Here is a 23,549-nt window from a genome sequence, read left to right as displayed (position 1 = left end):
TATTGAAGACTTAATCAATGTTCTGCTCCAGTTATAGTTGAGGTCTGTGGTCTCTTGTCACAGAAAACAACAACACTACAGGACAGGAAGTAATAATACAGTAGGAATCAAAATGCACGAGAGGAGAATCTGTGTGTGTTGTGTGTGTGCGCCTGCACACAGGTATACAATACCATAAAACAAAAACCCAGTTTAGATAGATCAATAGTCACCATCACAAGTTGACGCTTGTGCCTTCCAGATGGCAAGGGTTGGGTACCACAGACTGGTCCTTGGAGGGGGCAAGTTTACTAGTGGAGTCGGCGGCATGAAACAGGCAGTCTGGGAGGGGGGTATCGGGCTTTTATGTTTCTGGCACATAGCCCTTAGCAGCTGAGGCCCTCAGCAACTGCCTGCCCACCTCTGGGGAACCTCTCTGTATTGGGGTCTTGCCCCTTCAACGTTGCCCTCCCTTCTTGAATGAGACAAAAGGCTTCCGCGAAGTCGTGGTGAGGTCAGTAGTCAGGGGTCCTGCTCTTCTTCCTCCGATGAATCCATCTCATTGACCAAGAACACCTCCCCCCTCCTTCACGGATGATGATTTTCAACATAACTCCCACTTCGGCACTTATGTAGGCCCTGGCTCCTTCACCACGCGGTAACCCTGCCCTCACTTTTGAAACTCTTTTTTTTTCCTCACTTTTGAAACTCTTGAACTAATCTCCACGGGTAACAATCTGTTTGTTCCACACAATCCCCTTCCCTAAAGCATTCAAAAGCCAGCACGCCTTCTAGCTCACTGATAACGACGGGGGAAGCCAATTGCCTGTCTACCCGCTTGAGTCTGAGCCAATCAGGGGCCAGTGCTTGACTCCCAGCCAATCAGAGACCACCACTGAAAAAAAACCCACCCCAGCTTTGAGCTTCGCAAGAGCCGCCCGCTCCCAGCTGCAGCGGGTGCGGGAGTTGCTTCCCTACTCTCACCTATTCCCGTGGGGTACACCCCCTGGGTGTCAGCCCCCAGCCCGTCCTGACAGTGCTGTTGGATACGCCTGTTGTGCAGCCTCCTCCGACCTCCTCGCGCCGGTCCGCTCCTTGCCCATCATGCCATGATCCGGGGCGCCAGGATCTGCCCACGATCGGGCTCCTCGCGGACCCCAGCAGCAGCACCCAAGTCACGCTGACAGGCAGATGGCGCAGATTTGGCAAATGGTCGATCGCTTTCCATTTCGGTCACCCGGCTACCGCAGCTTTGCACAGGGGCTGAGCCGCTCGGACGCTCCGTGATCCTGGCGCTTGATCCTTTCAGATAGTGCCGCTGGTGGACCAGCTGCAGCCCAAGGCTTTGCCAGGGGCGCTGCCAGAGGCCTTTTACTTCCTTTCCCTTCCCTTGATGAATTCCACTTTAGTCTCCCTTGGGACCGTCAGCTGCAGCACCAGGGCCTGCGCTTTGGTGGCATGGGGACAAGGATCAGGGAGAAGAAAAGGGCACCCCAGCACAGACTGACTCCACCCCACCCCCACCCCAGCCAGGCTGGCCAGGATTTAAATGGCCTCTTCCTCCTGCGCAGAGGCAGGCATGACAATGACCCGCTGTCCTCTTGTCAGTGCTGACTCACAGCAGCGACCTCCCTGTGGGTGCCCGAGACTGTAACTGCTTACGGGAGTAGAAAAACCCGTGTTTCTCCCATGGAGCTGCTAGTGGTTTCGAACTGCCGACCATGCGGATCGCAATCCTACTCACACCCACGACACCACCAGGGCTCCTTGCGCCGGAGGCCACGTGTGACGTTTTCACCGAATGGTGTGCGCGTTCTTCATTAGGAGCCACTGTACCTGCAGGTCTGGCCACTGTGCGGATGTGTGGGTCAATCAGATCCAGTGCATGGAATGGGCTCCTCCTCAGCCTGACTTCAGCGCATGGCTTGCCGCCATGTCGATAATTTAAAAGCCGCCTGTGCAACCAGGGAAGGCGATTGAGGATTTGCAACCAGGGATGCTGGGTCACCCTTTCAAAGCCAGCGTACATTGGCAGAGGAGGAGGGGCAGGGGCCAGTGGTAAGTCACGGAGGGCCTTAACCCGCGCGGACTTACTATACTTGATCTAGCCAAGAACCAAGCCCACTTGGCATCCATCTGTCCACTCGCTTCCGGTCGAATGCCACTTGGGGTTCCCTCCCGCCAAAACGCATGGCCTATGAGTCCCTTTGGATTTGCAGCTACCTGACCTGAAAAGACAGGGTACGTGTGGGGGTTGGGGTCTGTGTGTTCCCAGCCTGTAACTTTGTAGCTTGTTGAAGGGCCTAGCTACCATTGAGATGCTAACCAACCAACCACAAGGTATGAAGTTCAAAACCACCAGCTGCTCCAAGAGAGAAAAGATGGGGCTCTTTCTAAGTTCCTAAAGAGTTACAGTCTCCAAGAAAATAAATAAATAAGACGTATAGTCTCAACACCCCACCGGGGGGCAGACTACCCTGTCCTACAGAATCGCCTTGGGTCAAAGTGGACTGGGTAGCAATGAACTTGAACTCCATATGGGAGTACAAAGCCTCAGCTAGTGGTTTTGAACTGCTGACCTGGAGATGAGTAGCCCAGCTAGTCACCCAGTATGCCACCAGGGCTGACTCATGAAACACTCCATAAAGACAAGTTAAAACATCCCAGCGTCTGCACCCACTGACTGTACTCTATCTTTCTAGTATGTCTGAAGTCGCCCCCCCCCCCCTGCTTCCTTAGCAGTGGCTGGCTGCTTTCCACAGAGAAGCTTCCAGAAGGGAAGAGTGGAATCTCCCTATTTCTACTTTGGGTTCTCAGCATCTGGGGGCAGTACAAGTTACAATTTAACCCCGCAACTGTCTTTAACCTTAGTTTGGGATGGGTAGGGTTTGGTTTTTCAAAAAGAGCCTCCACAGGAAAGCCTTTTTTCTTTTTCTGAAACAGCCATGCAACACTTAAACTGCGGTGGAAATCAGCAGGGAGCCATGCAGGCCCCAGCTGGCAACTGGCCTCAGGAAGGGAGGGAGGGACCTGGTGCCATTATGCATATTCATGAATGGACCAATCATAACGATGTATGAAGATGTACTCATGAATATACATTAAGGTCCCAGTGTGCTTATAAAGGACCCCAGGCCTTGGGACATTTTTTGGGGGGAGGGGAGAGGGCTTGTTGGATTTGATGACAAATGCCCATCTGCTGAAGAGAATGGTGTGTCCCTGGGGACAATGACAGTTCAATGCCTGATGAGCGTCTTCCTTGCACCCTTTCTGGCAGTAACAGAGTCACTGTTGAGTTGGCACCCATTCAAGGCACCTAACAGTAAGTATAGGTAATAAACCCCCTGCCATGGAGCGAAGCTAATTCTGACTGTGGGCTAATTCTGGCCCTATGTTGTTTCCGAGGCTGTAAATCTACGGGAGCAGATAGCAGATCTACAGGAGAGAGCAGACCACCTTTCTCCTGTGGTCGGTGTGAACTGGCCACCTTGATGTCAGCAGTCCCACGCTGCTTACTGGACAGCACCACCAGGGTTCCCATCCTAAGGGCAGGTGTCTGTGTCCCTCAACGTCTCAGAGCTGTTGTTGAGGAACGAGCCCATCGGGCAATGGGATGGACGGAGCCTCAAGCCTCCAGCCCTCTGCCAGGTCGGGCCTGGTCCCCTAGAACCTGATCCTAGGGGGCCAGGCTGCTTCGCACCCAACTTGGATGTGAGGCAAGAAGCATCAGAGACAGGTGGCTGGTGATTGGGATCAGAGATGTGGGAAGGCAAAGGCTGGGTTAACTTCGGAGTATGACTTGGCTTGACGGTGATCCTCGCCCTGCAGTTAACTGATAAAAGTGGGTTTAGCTCACCTTGCCCCCGTACAGTGGAGTTAGCTAGCCACAGCCGCCCAACACCTGGAGCTGGCCTGTTTTATGCACAGTGGGCTCTCCAGAGCTCTCTCTGAGCTGCGCCTGGCACACGTTGAAGAGTTCAGTATATTTTAGAAGCCTAAAATTAGCATCATTGGATGAATGAGGGGAGGAAGGGCTTGGAGTGCTAGCCTAAGGAGTTTTGATTGATCTAGAGGAGGCAAGCAGAGCCTGGGAAGAGTGCCCAGCAGCATAGAGGCAGGACGACATGGAATTGACCGGGTAGCTTGGAGACAGGGCTGAGGGAAGCCAGGTTCAGGTTCTAGGCCACTGAGGCTGAGAGGGGAGCTCAGTAGCTATAGCTCAGGCCCCAGTGAAATGACTGGCGTGGCCCTTTAGCTCAGGGGTGACCGTCCCACCCACGGGCCATAAAAACCTGTATAATCACCAACACCAGCTCCTCACCAAAAAGAAGCCACTGCAACCATGCCATCAGGAGTGAGTTAATGAAATATTGGACCAGATAGTCATTAGCGGGCTAATTTTTAAGTCGGTCATTCTGAATGGCCCACGAGTGATGTTATAAACATACAAATGGCCCCTGGCAGAAGAAAGTCCCGTCTCCCCCACCCCAATCCCTGCTTTAGAAGGCATGGCCAGGAAAAATGCCAGGGTTCTTCAGGGGTTGAGATGCCCTTGAGGTCAGGACCCTGTCCTATCCCATCGGATTCACCTGCTGTGGTTACTCCCTCCCTACCACCCCCACCACCCCCACCACTTGGGGCAGCCTTGGGGGAGGGGCAGACACACAGCCACTCCAAACACTCTTTCTCTCCTCAGTTTAATGGTGGTTAGTGGAACTGCCAAACCCCCTCCCTGTTCCCCTCCCTGTATAAAACGTAGTTGGTTTGTTTTTAACAAGAAAAAAGGGGGCAAAAGCCAGGAGTGAGGGGGAGGGGGCTCAATCTGGTATTTTCATACAGATTTTTGATTTTTTTAATATATTATATATAAAACCATAGAGACCAATGCACCCCCCCAACTCCTTTCCCCCTTCCTGGGGGGGCCTGGAGGAGAGATGGGGAAGGCCCCCCCAGGAGGGGGTAGACAGAGAGACAAAGATGGGTGGGAGAGATGTGGGTGGAGGAAGTGGGGGTGGGGAAAGTCCAGGGACCTGGGGCGGAGGGAATGGAGAAAAGGGTTGGGCCTGTCCCCCTCGCCGACCCCCCTCAAAGTCATGACACAAAGACACACAACCCCGGTTTCCACGCCCGCCCCCGCCCCGCCCCCCACCGTGCAAACATGGCTTTGTAAAGAGGTGCCCAGCGCTCTGAGAAACTCTTACAATGGCTGGCATGGGGTCAGAGACCCCCAAAGAAATCTGTGTTCCCCTTCCCTGCCCGTCCCACCCTTCCCGGACTCTGCCCCCTCCCCACAAGACCTGGTTCTGTAGCCTAGGGGCTCTGACCTTCCCCCAACCCAAACCCCACTGCCCTCCTTAGACTTGGGGTGGGGGGTGTGGACCTCTGGCCCTGGCCCTGGGAGATCCAGACTGCTGGGTCCTCACTTCTGGCCCTGGCAGTGACCCAGGCACCCGTCACCCCCATCCCTGCCCAAGCGTCTGAGGTGTTAGTGGTGGGAGAAGCCCACCATCCCAGACTCTGGTAAATGTCTCTGCTGGTTCCTTGCAGCTGGCAGTGCGGCGGGGTTGCCCCGAGCCCAGGCCCGAGCCCGTGGTGCAGGCGGGGGTCAGATGAAGAATTCCTCTTTTCTCTTGTGTCCATCGCTGCCATTGAGGAAGGCTTCTCTGGCTTCTCCCTGTTCATCCAAGCCACTGGCTTCGTGGGTCAGATAGGAGCCTGCGAGGGGACAGAGCCCCATTCAGAGCCGGAGGTGGGACCAAAAGGTATGGAGAAGGGGGCACGAGCCGGCGCGGATGAAGGTAGGAGATGAAACACACCGGGCGTCATGTTCCGGGAAAAGGAAGAGAGGCAGAGCCAAAGGAGGCAAAAGCAGAATTAGGAACATTTCAAGAGCTCAGCAAACTATCAACTCTTATCGCTCCTCTTTATTCTCCTCCCAGTGAACCCAGAAAAAGAAGCAGTGTTTTATTCCTGCGTCTGCCCTTAAATCCAATTCACTCCTTTAGAGTCCTCGGTTGGAAGCCCCGCCCCTTGGGTACACCTTGGTTTCTGGTCCCTTAAAATTTCCCATCCTAGATCTGGCCCCACCCCCTCCTCATCCAGGTTCTATACCCTCCCTCTTTGGAATACAGACCCCGCCCAGTCCCAGCTCCCCAACCAACCACACCCCTGGCTGAACCCGGGGCCCTCCGTAGCCCCACTCACCTTTCTGCCGGACCGAGCACCAGACCATGCCCACCAGTACACAAATGATCAGAAAGACCAGTAGCGCCAAGATGCCACCCACAATAGCATAGGGCACCGACGTCTGAGCTTCTACCACGGCCCCGGGGTCTGCAGGGGGACAAGGGCAGGTCATCTGAAGATAATCCCCACCTCCGGATGCATTCAGTCATATCCTTCGAACCTATTGCCACCTTGTGGCCCCATAAGGATGCCTGGGGTCAGCCTAGTGGGCTATGCTTGTTGGGCCGCTAACCGCAAGGTCAGCAGTTCAAACCCACAAGCCCCTCCGAGGGAAAAAGACGAGGTTTTCTGCTCTCTGAAAGATGTGCAGCCTAGGAAACCCACACGGGCAGCTGTACTCCAACCTCTAGGCTCGCCATGAGTCGGAATCGACCCGATGTTCATGGTGATGGCCCCATCTCATGGCCCCGCTTTGGAGAGAAATGAGCATGTACTGAATTGTCTGCAGTCTGACTCCCCCAGCCCATGACAATACTTTAGACTGTTTCTTCTGCCAGAGAACCTGAGCTCCGTTATCATGACCATCTTATGTACAATAGAGAGATCTTGGGGGCATCGTGGGTAACCCAGAGGTCCGCAGATGACAATCACCAACTGCTCTGAGGGAGAAAAATGAGGCTGTCTATTCCTGCAGAGAGTTACCGTCTTGCAAACCCACAGGGGCAGTTCTACTCTGTCCTAGGGGGCCACTATTAGGCCGAATTGACTCAATGGCAGTGAGTTAATCTAAAGGCCTGTTACTGAAAATGCTGGCTTAGGGGCCAACCAGTTCTTGGCTTACTATGTTGTTGTAAGGTGCCTTCAGGCTGGTGCTCACTCAGAGTGACCCCGGGGACAGCTGAAAGGTCATCTTCATAGTCACCGACATGGGTGAGCCCATCATTGCAGCCACTGTGTCAATCCATCTCGCCAAGGGTCTTCTTTTTCCGTGCCTCTCGACTTTACCAAACATGATGTCCCTCTTCAGGGACTTGGTCCCTCCTGGTACCATGTCCAAAGTACATGAGACAAGGTCTCCCCATCCTGGCTTCTAAGGAGCATTCTGGCTGTACATCTTCCAGGACAATGTGTTTGTTCTTCCAATAGCCCCATGCTATATTCAATCTTCGTTGACACCATGATTCAAAGATATCAATTCTTCTCCAGTCCACCTTATTTACTTCCTAGCTTTCACAGATATAGGAGGGGACTGATTCTGATCCAGAGTGAGCCCGGAGGACAGACGTGGTGGAACTGCCCCACAGGGCTTCCGGGTTGTCAATGCTTACAAAAGCCAACTGCCACATCTTTTCCTCATCACACAGCTGGTGAGTTCGAACCTCTGACCTTTTGGATAGCATTAACTCAATGCCATCGAGTCCATTCTGACTGATGGCAACTCTAGAGGACAGGGGAGAACTCCCCCTGTGGGTTTCTGAGACTGGAACCCTCCACAGGGGTAGGAAGCCTTCTCTTTTCTCCCATGGAGCAGCAGCTAGCTGGTGGTTTCACACCGCTGACCTCGCGGTTACCAGCTCCACGTGTAACCACTGCACCACCGGGGCTCCACTGGGCTGCAGTAGGGCGCAACAAAGCTGAACTTGAACCAGAATCGTAAGAACCCTGCTAGCTGTTGACCCGGCGGAATCGCTGTCTTTGTACAAACCCGGCCCCCTCATACGCAACTGCTCAGCCCATTCCCAAAGGACCCATCTGCCAGCGGTATGCATCTCCGCCCGTGCCCAGAACCCCACCCGGTGCCATGCCTCGGAGCTCTCACCGTAGACCACAAGCACGTAGAGCGCCCTCGCGTGACCGTGCTTGTTTGACGCCTCGCAAGTGTAGGTGCCATTATCCGCGGAGACCAGGCCTGGCAGCGTGAGCGTTTCCCCCATGGCCTCCGCTCGCTCCGGCAACGAATCGTTCCCGCGGTTCCAGCGGATCTGGTTTGGCCTGCAGGGGTGGCAAAGGACAGTGAGAGTTCAGGATGCAGGGGCCAGCCCCTGATTCGGATTTCTCAGGAATCTGAGACTGGCAACTCTCATCCCACCTCTGGCCCTGTGTCCTTCTGTGGGTCCCAGGTGTTACAGAAAAGAACACTGCTCCTTTCTTGGAGTCCCAGTGGCATAGTGGTTGTGAGTTTGGGCTGCTAACGGCAAGGTCAGCAGTTCCAAACCACTACCCACTCCGAGGGAGTAAGACGGAGCTTTCTACTCCCGTAAAGAGTTAGTCTTGGAAACTCACAGGGGCAGTTCTACCCTGTCTGTCCCATGGGGTTGCTGTGAGTCGCCATCGACTTGCTGGCAGTGGTGGTCCATGCTCGGGCCCCAGTAGTATGGGGCTCCAGAGCTCACCTGGGGTTCCCTGCCACTGCACACGTCAGCACCAGCGTGTCTCCCTCCCTCACCACAGCCTGGGAGGCATGGATGCGGGCGGTGGGGGAGTCTGTGGAAAGAAAGGAAAAGGGCCCGTGGGTGTCTGGGGTCACCGAACAGGGGGGCTAGAGTCATTTTCGGGGCAGGAGACTGGCGCTGGGGGCACTTACACTGGACGTCCAGCTCGTATTGCGTCTGCTTGCTGTGTCCCGAGGGCAGTGCCTGGTTCTGTGCCTCGCAGATGACGATGCCACCGTCATCTTTGCGGTCCACCCGAAACCTCACGGTGCTCATCACCCGCCACACTTTGCCGTTTTCCTGTTGGCTGCTCACTCCTGCCAGGCCCCGTCCCACAGTCAAAGACCAGGACCCCGGACCCGCCCACCCAGCACCGGTTCCTCACCCCACCTCCCTCCCCGGCAAATCCCAGAGCAAGCTGTTCCTGCCACACTCTCTCCCTCAGCCCTAGTGCTGTAGCGGTTGGGTGTTGGGGTTGTGAATTGGGCTGTGAATTGTAAGATCAGCGGTTCGAAGCCACCAGCCATGGGGCTCCACCGTGGCAGGAGGACGGGGGCTTTCTACTCTTGTAACTCTGTCCGATAGGGTCACTGTGAGTCAGAATGGGCTTCTTGGCAGTGAGACCTTTTTTTTTTTTTTTTGGCTTTTGCTTTCTGTTGGTCCTAAGCTGATGGAGAACTGGTGGTATAGTGGAATATGAGCTGGGATAGTAACCACGAGGTCAGCAGTTCGAAGCCACCAGCCAAACCCACGAGTCTCTGCTCCTGTAGAGACTAAGGAGCCCCCGCGGGGCAGTGGGTAAGTGTTTGGTTGCTAACTGAAAGGTTAAGCCACTCTGGGGACGTGTGCTTGGGTACAGATTACCAAACTCACTGCCACCAAGTCAACGCCCTCTCATAGCGAGGGGACTGCGCCTGTGGGTTTCCGAGGCTGCAACTCTTTACGGGAAAAGAACACTTCATCTTGCTCCTGTCCGAAGGCTAGTGGATTCCAACCATTGACCTTATGGTTCGGAGCCCAACTCATAACCCATCGTGCAATGCTACCAGAGATGGTAGTGCTGGAAACCCACAGGGGCAGTTCTCCTCTGGTCTATAGGGTTGCTTCCAGTCGGCATCGACTTGATGGCAGTGAGTTTGGTTATTTTGGGGGGATGGGGTAGATACGGGTCTCTCTCAGAGCCTTCCAAGCCCCGCCCCTTCCCAAATAAATCGTACAACCCACGTCTCTTCCCAAAATTGTTCCCCAGCCACTCCCACCCCTTCTCACTGACCCATTCATTCAGGAACTGAATATTGAGCGATAGTTATCAGGGACTGGACGCTCTCTCAAAGCCTTGTCTCCATGCACCTAACTCCCCAACTTCCCCATATCCTCCTCGCCCCATCCAAGCTACGCTCCTTCAAAACAAGCCCTGGTCTTTCTTCAAACTCTACGCCTAAGAACTGCCCCTTCGCCCAAGCTCACCTTGGAATCTGGGATTTACCTCCAAACGCCACCCGCTTAGAATTCTTGAATCTACTCCAAGACACACCGATGGAGGCGCCGCACCCCACCCCACCCCGCTCTCACTTTCTTTCCAAGCGCCTCAAGTTTAGAATTTGGGCCGTTTGCCAAGGCCCGCCCTAGCTAGGTTCACGCCCAGAGAATCCGCATCCCTGCAGGTCCAGCCCCAAGAGAAGCCCCGCCCACAAGACAGCCCCGCCCCGGGCCCCGCCCCATCCAGGCCCCGCCCCGCCCAGGCCCCGCCCCCGGATACCTTTCAGCTCCTTGCGGTCCCTATACCAGCGCAGGACGGCGGCAGGGCGGGACCGTGGGACGAGACAACTGAGCTCCACCTCGCCACCCTCCACCGCCTGTTCCCGGACCTCCACCACGGGGTTCTCTGGGGCCACTGCCGCAGAAGGAGGCGGGTCAGGGGAGCGGTCACGGAGGCTTGGACCCCGGGGGGTGGAGGGGGGCTAGGGGGAACCAGGGTACCAGGTGGCAGGGGTCAAGCAGGGACTAACTAGGTCAGGAAGGAAAAAGATGGAATGGCCAGATGCTAGATTCTTCCCCACGCACTTTTTTGAACACCCCACCCCCAATCTACCCAGAGGGCCGTGGTCAGGGGTGGGTCTTGGGTAACAGGAAGGCCCAGGGCACAGGAGAGGGGGGGGGGTCCTTACCCAGCACAGTGAGCGTTGCGATCTGGTGGTGGGTATCTTCCGTGTAGAGCTGGCAGAAGTAGCCCCCTTCGTCCTCCAGGCGGGCATCCGAGAGCCGGATCCGAACCCTGCGCGGCGAGAACTCCTCAAGCTGGAAGCGCTCGTCCTTCAGGGCTGCGTGGGGGTGGGGGTGGAGGGGTGGGGGAAGGGCTGAACTGGGGGTCCTGCCCTAGACGTCCCCCCTTCTCCAGCCGTGTATCTGGTTCCAAAGAGCCAATCCCACCTTACTCTCGGTATGATCCCTGGATCTTCCCAAGTGCAGACCCAGGAGTCCAATCCTCAGCCCCCTCCTCCCTCAGACCCAAGGGTCCAGCCCCCTTCTCCCTTAAACTCAGGAATCCACATCCCCTATCGCCTGCTCTCCTCCCTGGAAACCATGGGTTCAGGCCCCCAGCCCCCTCCACTTTCAGACCCAGCCCCTTCCACCTTCAAGACTTAAGATTTGGGGCCCACCACTCACCCCGGGTGCCGTTGAAGAAGAGCGTCTGCCGGGCTGGGTTCTGAATGACGACTATGGAGCCATCGTACTGGTGGAGACGGCAGGTAATCTCAGCCACCCCACCTTCGGCCACTGTCACATTCTCTGTCTGTACTTCCTGTCCCGTCCCTGTGGACACAGACAAAATCGAAGGCTCCTTGAGGGCAGGTCGGTACCGTTCCCCTCTGTTCTCCTCCTGTCCGAACCCCCAAGTCCTCTCCTGCCCTCTTCCTCAGGGCCTTACAGGAAACCTTTCCTGGGAGCCGGATAAAAATCCTGCAGCTCGGAGCCTGCATTGTGTACTCCAATGTAATCTGGGAGCACTGGTGGCGTGGGAGTAGTTACACACTAGGCTTCAAGGTCAACAGTTCTAAATCTCCCGGGGAGAGAGAGGAGGCTTTCTACCTTAGGAAGAATGACCGTCTCAGAAGCCCACAGGGCCATTCTGCTCTGTCCTAGAGGGTGCTATGAGTCGGAAGGGGAGCCCTGTGGCCAGAGAAGGAACGATGGAATGTGTTGGATCTTGGTCTCTGAGAGGAAGTTGGGAAGCGGGATAGGAGTGCACTGAACCATGGTAATCGTTGGGCGCCATCACCGACAGCGAGCAGCTAACTGCAAGATCAGTGGTTCCAGTCCGGCCCATGGAACTACGGGAGAAAGAGGAGGCTGTCTGCTCTGATCTCAGAAGCCCAAAGGCGCAGTACTACAAGAAAACACAAGAGCGATGGAGAGGTTCTGCCTTGTCACACGGGTTGCTATGTGTCTGAACTCGCTGGATGGTACAGGGTTTGGTTTTTAGGGTGTGACGGTCACTGAATTGTACACAGGAAGGAGGTGTGTTGAAAGGAGCAGGGGGGGTGTCGGTGGCAGGAGGGAGCTTCAAAAAGATCCTGGGAAAAGTCCAAATCCATGAGCGTTCCATTCCATTTCCCCGTGAGTGTTTTAAAGTCTGCTCAAGTACGCATCCGAAAAGAAAAAAAAAACTCTTCATTCCCCGGTATCTCCACCAAAAACAAAAAAAAGAAAAAAAATCACAAATAAAGAAAAAGAGTGAGCAAGAGTTCCCCAGGGTGAGACTGCTGTGTGTACATCAACTCTCTCCCCCCTCCTCACCTGGGCACAGGTAGCTTGCCCACATCGTTCCTGTCCCTCCCTGTGCCTGCCCTTTACCAGAGGACGTCCTCCCAGGAAACCAAATCACACAAACAAATACACATAAACAAACAAACATCAAAATCATAGCCATCGAGTCAATCCTGATTCAGAACGACCCTGCAGGACAGGGCAGAATTGCCCCTGAGAGTTTCTGAGACTGTAACTCTTTTTTTTTTTTTTAATTAGGCGCTCATACAACTCTTATCACAATCCATACATACATCAATTGTATAAAGCACATTTGTACATTCTTTGCCCTCATCATTTTCGAAGCATTTGCTCTCCACTTAAGCCCTTTGCATCAGGTCCTCTTTCTCCCCTCCCTCTCGAGCCCTTGATAATTTATAAACTATTATTTTGTCATATCTTGCCCTATCCAGCGCCTCCCTTTACCCCCTTTTCTGTTGTCTGTCCCCCAGGGAGGAGGTTACATGTAGATCCTTGTAATCGGTTCCCCCTTTCCAACCCACTCACCCTCTACCCTCCCAGTGTTGCCCCTCACACCCCTGGTCCTGAAGGGATCATCTACCCTGGATTCCCTGTGCCTCCAGCTCCCATATGCACCAGTGTACAACCTCTGCTCTATCCAGACTTGCAAGGTAGAATTCGGATCATGGTAGAGACTAACTCTTTACGGGAGTAGAAAAACCTCATCTTCCACCTGCCAGAATCACTAGTGGTTTCAAACTGCTGATCTTGCAGATAAGCAGGTACTCCACCCCTCCCCGGAACAGAATTTCCCAGAAAGTAACAGCTGAGCCCTGGGCGGAACACACAGCTCATGCCCCAAGGTTTGAACTCGCCCAGTTGGTGCCACAATAGAAAGCCCTGGTGATCTCCTTCCATTGAGATTAGTCACAGAACCCTGCAGAGCTGTTCTTCCTGGTGGCACAAGGGTCGCCGTGAGTCAGGGTCAGCTCCACAGCAGTGGCCTTGGGGGCTTGTTTTTAGGTGCCAGTTCTTGAGTGTAGGCCTCGCAAGGCTTTCCAGCGTTTGCACCGAGCTTCTGCCTGCCCTCACACTGTTTGGTGAAGAGGCCAGGACTAGTGTCTCTGAAGCTCAGAGACCACACAGAGAAATCCAGCCAACAGCCACCCTGGACCTCTGCACCCCCCCACGGGACTGCAGCAGCATGAGTGACCCCAGGTGAGCCCAAGAGAAGAACTGCCCAGCTGGATCCAGCCCAAGTCGCCGAAACTCACCAACCACCGGGGTGGTGAGCAAATGAAGTGGTGGTGGGTTTAAGCCATTGTGTTTTGGGAAGTCTGGTAACTGATAGCACACACAATGAGGCTACATTTCCCAGCATGCCTTGCAGTTCCTGTGGGACCACAGGATCTGCCAGGAGTTCCTGGGTGGGGTGAATGGTGAGGCATGAGACCAGTAACCAAACTCGCCTGGAAATCAAAGCCAGGCAATGTGCTTTGAAACAGCCATGAAAGCCTTTCTACCATGAGGTCCCCAAGAGGCAGAGGCAACTTCAGGGCAAGTACCAGCAGCCACACGCGACCGGTTGCTGGCTCATGGGATGTAGGTGAGAGAGAGAAGCACCTTCCCTGGGCCTGACCCAATGTCCTCACAGCCCTTCATGCTGGTCAAGCGGAGAGGACGCCAAGGATCGCAGGGGAGGTGAGAGAGTCAGGGGTGCAAGGAGCCTGGGTCCCTGACCAACTGTCCTCCATCACCTGCACGGAGCTGCGACATACATGAGCAAGAAACAAACACACTTTTGATGTGACGTTGTTGAAACATCCGTGCCCTTTCTTGACAGATGGTAATGCGTTTATTCTTGCATTTCTCGGGGCCATGGGGTCTATGCCTACTCAGAGCGAGCCTGTAAGACACGGCAGAACGGCCTGTGTGGGTTTCCCAGACTGTAACTTTTTTGTTGTTGTTGTTAGACTGCAACTCTTTAGGGTGGTAAAAAGCCTCGTCTTTCTCCTGCAGAGCTGCCGGGGGTTTCAAACTTGAGACCTTACAGATCCCAGCTCAATGCATAACCACTACACCAGTAGAGAAGCCAGATGGGGGATTGGAGAGGGGGGTGCTGTGGTGTGTGTGTTTCATGACCAACAGCCAGCAATGAAGCTCAAATCTAAGACTCACCATCATTACCACCACGACCACCCTCCCTGCCATCCTCTTCCAAAGAATAACAAACAAGGGCTTTGTGGTTGGCTGCTGTCCAGTTGGCCCCTGTGCACAATGGGACAGGACACTGCCTGTCCCCCACGGTCAGGTGTAGACCAGACTGTAGTGGTCCATAGGCTTTCACCGGCCGGTTTTCAGAAGTGGACTGCCAGAGCTTTCTTCGTCTGCCTCAGCCCAGAAGTTATGTTGAGAGCTGCTTATCATCAGGGCAGTATGGTGGCTGCCCACGAGGCGAACTGGTTGGGATTCAGACTGGGGTCTCCAACACAGAAGGCAAGAATTCTGCCCCAGGTCCATCACTGCCCTTTCAGCATGTGTTGGGTCCTTGCCGTTGCCCGGCCTTGGGCTAAGGATAAAACAAACTCAATCCAACCCAGATTCCCACTCGGAGGCAGGTAAGGTAGGGTTTAAGAGATGCCAGTCTTTAAGAGAACACACAGCTTCATCTTTCGCCCACGGCGAAGCGGCTGGTGGGTTTGAACTGCTGACCTTTCAGTAGACAGCGTAATGCCTAACGCATAATGCCACAGGAGATCCTCCGGCTGAGGCTTAAAACCAAACACGAAATTCACACCAAACTATGTCAACTCCTAACGACCCTAGAGGGCGGGGTGAAACAGTCCCTGTTGGTTTATGCTTTATGGGAACAGAAAGCCTCATCTTTCTCCCCAGGAGCTGTGGGCGGCTCCTAACTGCCCCCGCCCAAGGCAGAACCCACTGTGTCACCAGGGATGCTTGGATAAGGAGAGTACCTTCCATCTAATCACAGTGATTGTGCGAGGTAGGCACTCAGCAACCCTCTCTTTAAATCCCTCTTTTATGGGTTGAGAAAATTGGTCCAGAGAGATGAAGTGACTTGCTCACGATCACAGTACCCCATCTCCCCATTCCATCTCCTGCATCTGATCCACTCCCCCTTGTCTGGGCGGAGCACGCACCTCCGTTGTTGGTGAGGGGAGCTGGGGGTGTGGTGGGAGATGAGCTTTGGAAGCACACTCTATGTCAAGTTCAGAGATGGGCTTTGACCTGGCCAGCGCGCTGAGGCTTTGAGGCAGAAACGTGCCGAGGTTTGAACCGGTGATTTATTCGTAAAGACTGGGCAGCTAGCTCCTTCTTTCTCTTCTGTGCCATCTAGCCTTGTTCATTCGAGTATGTCCTGAACAGTCGGTCGCCTTTTAGGAATTGGGCGCCCAGATATTAGGCAGATGAGGCCCCCTGCCTTTTGGGATCTATAGGGAGGTAGCCGCAAACCACTACCATACCATATCCCTTCAAATAGGCATTGGCCCCTAAGTGGGATAGCTTTGGGGTCCGAGGGGTAGAATGGTTTATGGTGGTGGGTGGAGGCAGAAACAGCTGGCTGCCTTCCCTGATAACTTCTTTCCTTTCTCCTCAACAAAAGAATCGTGACTGCATTGTATAGCTGTCCCAGCTATGCCCAGCATAAAGAGCTATTTCCTATACAAGGAAGGGAGGCCACAGGATGATAAAGCCCTGTCCAATGGGAAGAAAACAGAAGCATCCTGTAATTTGGGGAGAACTTCTGAAATAGTCTACCAGGTCACCTTTGTGCTGAGTGGAACTAGGATGTGACGGCTGGCATGCTGGCAGCTCCACTGGACCATGAGGGTGAGACCTCCATTGGATCCTGAGGGCGAGCCTGAAAGCACCGGGGTCTCTGGTGTTGATGTGGATGGAGGAGCCGTAACAGACCTAGACTCCAACTTTGAGACTTTTCCGATGTTTGCGTACAACACTTAGGGTATGTAAGCCACTATTGGAGGGGGGAGGGTGTCTCGGCACTTCCTGGAATATCAAATGTACCCACTTTGGCCCCAAGCCTCTTCATCTCAAGGTTCTCCGTCTCAGCAAATGTCACAACCATCCACCCGGTTGCTGGGGCCCCAAACCTAAGAACCACGTGAGAAGCTCTTGATATTTTGCTCACCCCAACATCCACTCCCCCTTCCACACCCCCTGAGTCAGATAGGCCCATTCTACTCCCTCCAACGCACCTACCAAATCTATTTCTTACTTCTACTGCCACCGCCCTGGTCCGCCACCATCCTCTCCCCCTTGGGCCCTTCAGAAGTCTGTTACAGGATGCTCCCCACTTCCACGCCCACCTCCCCCAAAGGCCACTCTCCACACAGCAGCCAGAAGGGTAAATCTGATGAGGCCAGGTCTCTGCTTCATTCCTCCTGAGAGCCACCTACTACACTCAGAATCAGACCGAGACTCCTTCCTCGGGTCTTCAGGGTGCAAGCTGGTCTGGCCCGTTTCTGACCACTCGCTTCGATTCCACCTCGCTGCCCTTCAGGCAGGCCAGCCTGGCTCCCACCTCAGGGCCTTTGCACTCGCTCTTCTGGCTACCTGGCTCGTTCTTCTCCTGGTGGTCCCAGCGTTACCTCCTGTCCTCATTTCGGGCCCCTGCTGCCACTAACTCTTCCTCCTGGGGCCCTTCCCTCTCTTACTTCCCATCCTTTGGCCTCCGCATCATATCTGATGTTTCAGCTCCTCTATGGCAATTTCCCAGCAGCCCTGGTGGCATAGCGGGTGATGTGTGGGGCTGCAAACCTCAAGGCCAGCAGTTCGAACCCACCAGCTGCTCCTCGGGCAAAAAATGAGGCTTTTGGCTCCTGTAAAGAATTCCAGTCTTGGAAACCCGCAGAGGCAGGTCTAGCCTGTTCATCGGGCCACTCTGAGTCGGAAGGGACTCGATGGCAGCGGGTCATGTTGGGGATGGCCATTTGCAGACCCATCACTGAACTGACTCCATCAGCTTGCTCCCTTGTGTCACATCTGTCCCGCGGGCTCCCACAGATGCTACGGAGGCAGCGATGGAACCCACCCAGTACAGGTCTGGGGAGTTTGTTGAGTGAGTCACACGGGCCCAGGCTGGGTAAGGTTGCAGCCCCAGGATGACCCTGGGGACGCATCATTAGCATCTGACACCTGGGTGGGACCCCAGCTGGACAGGCTTGCCCTCTGTGTGACCTTGAGCAAAGAAGGGGTTTACCACCCTTTTGGAGCCTCAGTGACCCTGGCTGCCACATGGGGATGAGGCCAGTACCTGCTTCGAAGGTGTCGATGTGCCAGCAGCCCCGGAGCCCTCTCTGGGCAAGGCCAGGGTCACCACCACCTCTGAGCACAGGCCCATGGCCATGACCACAGCCCACTCATTCTGGCGCTTAAAAATGTATCTATCTTGAAGCTGACTCGTGGATTTTGGACCCCACCCCCATTTTACAGATGGGGAGAATGATAGAGTTCCAGGGTAAGTCAGTGGTGGAAACTAACCATCTTCTGGGAGCCCTTGGGATGTTGGGGTCTACCCCCCAAAACATCCCCTGTTCTCTGCCTGAGGGTGCACATGGGGTGAGGGGGGGCTTTTGTCTAACTCCCTCCCCCTCCTGAGGAGTCAGTAAGCAGCAGCCACTGTGCCTGGAATATTAATGTTGAGGGAGCTTTTGTTTCAGGGTTGGGGGGTGGTGGGGGCGGGACTTTTTGGTCGGAGAGGGGTTGAGCTTTGGGGACTGGGGCACTGGCCCTTTAAACGGTGTTGACAGTCTGGGTTGTCATGGGGACCAGGGAGGGTTTGGGAGAGAGGCTGAGCAGGTGATATTTAGAGACTGGACCCCAGAATTCAGCACCAGCCTGCCTCCTCCCTCAGGTCCCAGGAGTCTGACCTCTGACTGCCTCCTCCCTCCAATTGAGGATCTCACCCCCTCTCCTACTCCCTCCTATTAGAGCCAGTCACCCAGGCTCCAACCTCCCATCTCCCAAGACCCAGGTGACCGGATTCCCAGGAGCCCCAGGAGTCCAAATCCTCTACCTTCTCCCCTGCTTCAGTCTCAGGAGCCTGGGCCTCCAGCCCCCTCCTCCCTCAAGAGCCAGAATCCAGGGGTCCCGGAGAACACAGCTGGCGGATGTTTCCAAGGAGACTAAGAGGGGTGAGGGGAGCACTTCCTGGGTCCTGAGTCAGCGAGTACCCAAGGGAGTCTCAAGGTCACAGTTCTGGGAAGGTCACAGTCACCCTCTCCATAGCCCCATCCCAGTGGGGCTGGTGTCTTCGTGCCGCCTTCCCCCTGCTTCCCGAGGGAGGTGGTACAACCCTGTATCCCGACCAAACCCCCCCGCCAGCCCCCCACCAATGGCGGAGTCCGAACACCCTTGCACAAAGCATTGATTCTTCCCTGACTCAGCTTGTGAAGGCCCCTGTATTCGCAGGACCTAGGCCCGGGGTCCCAGCCCCTCCTCCCTCGGAAACCTGCAGTGGGACCCCCAGTCCCTTAGGATCAAGGAGTGCAAGCCCTAGGCCCCCTTGCTCTGCTGTTTAAGCCTCCACTCCACGCTGCCCTCAGACCCAGGTGTCCAGGAGGCCCTAGACCCCTCCTCTGCCTCAGACACAGGAATCAGGGTCTCCAGCCCCCTCCTCCCTCAGACTCAGGAGGTCAGGTCCCCAACTTCCTCCTCCCTCAGCCCCACAGAGTCCAGGCCCTCAGGGTCGCCTTCCTTAGGGCCAGGAATCCAGGACCCCCAGGCCCTCTCCCTCAACCCAAGGAGTCCAGGTCCCCAGGCCCTCCTCCCTCAGACCCAGGAGGCCAGCCCCCTCCTCCCTCAGACCCAGGAGTCCAGACCCCAGGCCCTCCTCCCTCAGACCCAGGAGTCCAGGGCCCCAGCCTCCTTCCCCCTGACCCAGCAATTCAGGTCTACCTCCTCTCCTGACAACTGTCCACAGCCCTCCACCCCAAGAATGACAGCCCCCACTGACCCCAGCCCTTTGCCCCTTCCCGTATCTGAAGACTCAGGCTGCCAAGTGGGGGCGTGGGGTGAGTTAGCAGTCTCACACACAAAGCCCCCCCTGTGGCCCCCACGTTCCTAGGATATTCAGAGCTCCCAGGATTCCGGGCCTCAAGCCCAGCCAGGGGGTGGGGGATTCCTCTAGGAGGTTCCCCCCGGGGTGGGGGTCAGGGCCACGAATTCCTGCTCCGGGAGGGGTACAAGCTACACTGAGCGCTCACTGTCCGGTCCTCCACCCCCAGAAACTTCTATTCACTGCCTGCCGGAAGAGCCCGGGCTTTGCCCGCTGGGCTGGGGTGCTGCGGTGGGGGCTGGTTCCTTGAGGGCCCAGGGGCCTGGGTCTGCACATTCTGCACATTCAGAACCAGTGGGTGCTTGGGTCCTGGTACCAATGGCCATTGGGCTCTGGCGGGTCTGACGGTGTCCAGGCACCCCCGCCCCAACTCAAGAGAGAAAAAGCTGTCTTTGTGTTCCCCAAGACGGGGACAGGCCAGGCTCGCACGACATTAACCCACCCCAGGCCCTGGCCCGGCTGTGTCCAAGGTCCTGGACCCCAAGGCTGAACCTGACCCCATCCCCCGCCCCCAGGTTCCGGAGACTCTGGCCTCTCTTAGGCTCCTGGGTGGGTGGGGGTCACTGATGGGGGCTTCCTGTGACTTACTCTCTGGGGGTGACTCACAATAGGGGGAGGGCTCCCCTGTGGTCAGTTTTGTTCAGTCAGAACAGGAGGGAACAAGAAAGCCAGCCGGGAGCCCCACTGGGAGGGGAACATGACACAGGACCAACAAGTTCTCCTTCCATCAGCAACCCCCACCACCACCCTGCACCAGCCCACTGGCTTTTGTCTCTTTGTATCTCGCTGCTCCGAGTGGTTCTTTTCTGGCCCGTGGGCCTGGGTTTCTGCCGGTGTCTGCACATCCAGGCAGTCCATCAATCCCGCCTTCGGGGCCCCCCCGACCCAGCAAGACCTTCTTTCTTTAGCCCTCTGGTCTCCTCTCTTCCTACTCTGCCCCTGAGTGAGTGAGCCACGAAAGAGAACCCCTTTTTAGTTGCGAGTGGAAGGGCACAAGTGGGCCCGTTTCTCCTCCCCACTTTAGCTGGCCTGGGTAAGGTGAGAGAACAGGGAAGAAAAACACACACAAACACACAAAGCAGACTCCCTGCCACGGGTTCCAGCTCATGGTGACCCTGAAGGGCAGAGTTCAGCAGCAGGGGCCCCTATGGGGGTTTCTAAGACTTGAAGTAGGAAGCCTCATCTTTCTCCCAAGGGGCGGCTGGTGGTTTCGAACACCTGACCTTGCAGCGAGCAGCCCGACGCATAACCCACCACACCACCAGGGCTCCCCAAGCGGACACACGGGGACCGCCAGTAGCTAACGCCATCTTGGGACTAAGGCCACTTGGGAATATCCAGTGGCCAGGGAAGCAGGTGGGCACCTCTGAGATCATGTGCTCCAGCTCCCGACAGCCACCGAGATTTACAGAAGGGGACAGTGAGCCTCAGAGAAGGGCAGGATTGGCATAGGACCCTAGAGGGGAAGGCTGGGGGAGCCTGGGGACTAGGGCGCCCCATCTTCCCATAATGCCTCGCTCCTTCCCAAGCTCTTTTCCAACCTGTAAAGCCCCACACACTGTAATTTAGGGCCGGTTAGGGTGCCAGGGAGTAATGCCTTTCAAAGACAGAGAACAACAAGGCTATAAAGGGATTGTCCAGGAGGGCTGGGGAAAGAGAAAGAACTCAGCCACGGCCCTCTTCTGACTCGGAACACCCCAAGTCCCCACTATGCTAAGTCACCGAGACCTTACACGTCAAGAACTCGCCGAGGTCAGGAGTCCAGCATTCGGATACAAGGCTGAAGTGCTGGGATGCAGACCCCAGTAAGGGTGGGAGACTTTGGAACGGGTGGTAGGGATGTTACATCCCTGAGAGATGTCACAGGCTGAACATCCTCTCCAGGTCTTTGTTGACTCGGTATCTCTGAGGCAGGAGTCCATGAGCCTGATATTTCAAGGCCTTAAACCACGCGCGCATACACACACAACGGAAGAAAGCAAGAACAATTCAACGGGAATGTAGCTAAGTGAGGCTCTCATGTGGGAAATGGTGGTCCATCTTCCTTGAAGGAAGCAAGTAAGGATGACAGTCCTGAAGCAATGGCATTAGACTGGAGGGGGCGGACGGGAGAAGGGTGTCAGGTCAGTTTTGTCTTTGCCTGGCGTGAGAACGAAGGCTCATCCCAGATCACACTACCTAACTCGCCAGAAACACACACACACACACACACACACACACACACGCGCACACACGAGGGTCCAGGCTGGAGTTTTCTTTCACTGGTCAGAGAGTTCAACATTCTCATTTTACAGAAGTGGAAACCCAGGTCCCACAGGGCTGCTGCGGCCCACAGGCAAGAGGCAGGATTCAAACCCTGGCCCCCAGCCCTGTGCCAGCTTGGCCACACTCCTCTCTCCCAAATCTCTACGAAACATCCACCTCTCCCGCTCTTGCCCGGCCACCTCCCGGACCTACATCGCTCCCCAAGAGTGGCCTTGGCCCCCACCAGGGAGGGGACGACCCTTGGCAGATTCAAGGCGCACACGGTGTCAGGGAAGGAAGGTGTTGGTGACATTTCCTGACCTTGTCCCCAGACCCAGGGTCACCCCATCATGGGGGGGGCGGTGTCTACAGCTCCTCACAGTGTATGGTGGGGGGCATCCCTGTGTGGCTGGCTCAGTGGGTATCCAGTGCCTGAAGGGACTTCTCTTGTGACCTGGGGCCTGGGTGTGTGAACGGGTGGGTGGAGGTGGGGCAAAGGGTTTGGGAGGCATTTTCCAAATACACGTGTGTGCCTACATGCCAGGGTTCCACATTCTCATGCCCCCCACACACATTTACAAGCCCCCCCCCCACTTTGGATACCCTGCTGAACTCAGTCTCCGGAGGCACAGGAGAGAGGGATGCAGGGGATAATGCAGGATGGTGACAAAGGTCCTGGGATGGAGGTGATTATAAAGGGGAGCGAGAGTGGAGGCAGAGCGATGGGGGCAGACAGGGCAGTGGGGCACAGAGGATGCTGGGGGTGACACAAAGATAGCGACAGGGAGACAGGGATGGGGCAGATGGGGGACAGGGAGAAAGGCGCAGAGAGACAAGCGTGAGAGCAAGCAGGGGCAGAGAGGGAGGGCAGCCATCCAGGGGGCAACGGGGAGGGTGAAGGGGGGACAGAGTGACCCAGTCAAAGGGCACAGAGGTGGGGGGCAATGATAGGGACTGATAGGGTAGGCAGGAAGCCACAGGGCGGGTGGGAGACAGGACTTGGAGCCTGAGACAGAGGACAAGGGTAAGGGGACCTGGAGAGGGGCGGACAGAGGGATGCAGAGCGCAGCCAGGAGGACAGCAGGACCGGCCGCGAGAAGGCGGGCTGGGAGCGAGCGGGGGAAGGTGGTCTCGGGCCCTTTGTCCCCGCCGGGATCGGGGTCTGTGCAGGGTGGGGTGGCTGCGGCACGGCGGCCCGGGCCCGCGCCCCCTCCCCCGCTCGCCGCTCCGGCCCGCGCTGCGCTTTGTCCCGGGGAGGGGGCCCGGCCCGGCTCGGCGCGCATTGTTCGGCCTCTGCGGCCCCGCGGCCCGCGCCGGCTGTCACCGCGGCGCGCCCCCCGCCCCGGCCCGGCCCCCGGCCCCGGCCCCGGCCCTACCTGGCCCCGCCGCGGCGGCCCACAGCAGCAGCAGCGGCCACTGGAAGCGGACGCGCCGGGCCTGGCCCATGGTGCCGCCGCCGCCGCCGCCGCTCGCTCCCGGCCCGGCACCTGCACCTCCCGCGCCGCCCGCGCCGCCCCCGGCCCCGCCCCCTGCCCGCCCGGGGGCGGGGCGTCGAGACGGGGCGGGGCGTCGAGACGGGGCGGGGCCGGCGGCCCGGCGGGCGGGCGGGGGAGCGCGCGCTCGCAGCTGGGAGCCCGAGGGGGCTGGCGGGCGGGGCGGGGAGGGGGATGCGCACGGAGCGGGGCTGACGGGGGGGGGCGCGAGGGGCGGGAAGGGATCGCGAGTTGAGTGCGCGTGGCAGTCGTGCCTTCGGGGGGCCGGGCGGGGGCGCTGTGCGAAAGGGGTGTGCAGAGGTGAGCCGGGCTGCGGGAGGGTCCAGGTGCTGGCGTGAAGGTGAGGGC

General features: G+C 56.6%; 1 protein-coding gene across 1 annotated transcript; it reads right to left on the bottom strand.

The window, feature by feature from the left end:
• Window positions 1-5,325: 5,325 nt before the first annotated feature.
• Window positions 5,326-22,991, bottom strand: CADM4 (cell adhesion molecule 4). The gene is made up of 9 exons (XM_075536628.1): window positions 22,796-22,991; window positions 11,265-11,411; window positions 10,766-10,918; window positions 10,357-10,491; window positions 8,750-8,914; window positions 8,559-8,649; window positions 7,985-8,157; window positions 6,184-6,312; window positions 5,326-5,694 (listed from the first exon to the last, which is right to left on the bottom strand). The coding sequence occupies exons 1-9, from the start codon at window positions 22,989-22,991 to the stop codon at window positions 5,585-5,587; spliced, it is 1,299 nt and encodes a 432-aa protein (XP_075392743.1). The 3' UTR covers window positions 5,326-5,584.
• Between the last annotated feature and the right edge of the window lie 558 nt (window positions 22,992-23,549).

This window comes from Tenrec ecaudatus, chromosome 18 (assembly GCF_050624435.1).
Source record: "Tenrec ecaudatus isolate mTenEca1 chromosome 18, mTenEca1.hap1, whole genome shotgun sequence".
Classification (NCBI taxonomy): domain Eukaryota; kingdom Metazoa; phylum Chordata; class Mammalia; order Afrosoricida; family Tenrecidae; genus Tenrec; species Tenrec ecaudatus.
This window is presented reverse-complemented; position numbering and strand designations above follow the sequence as displayed.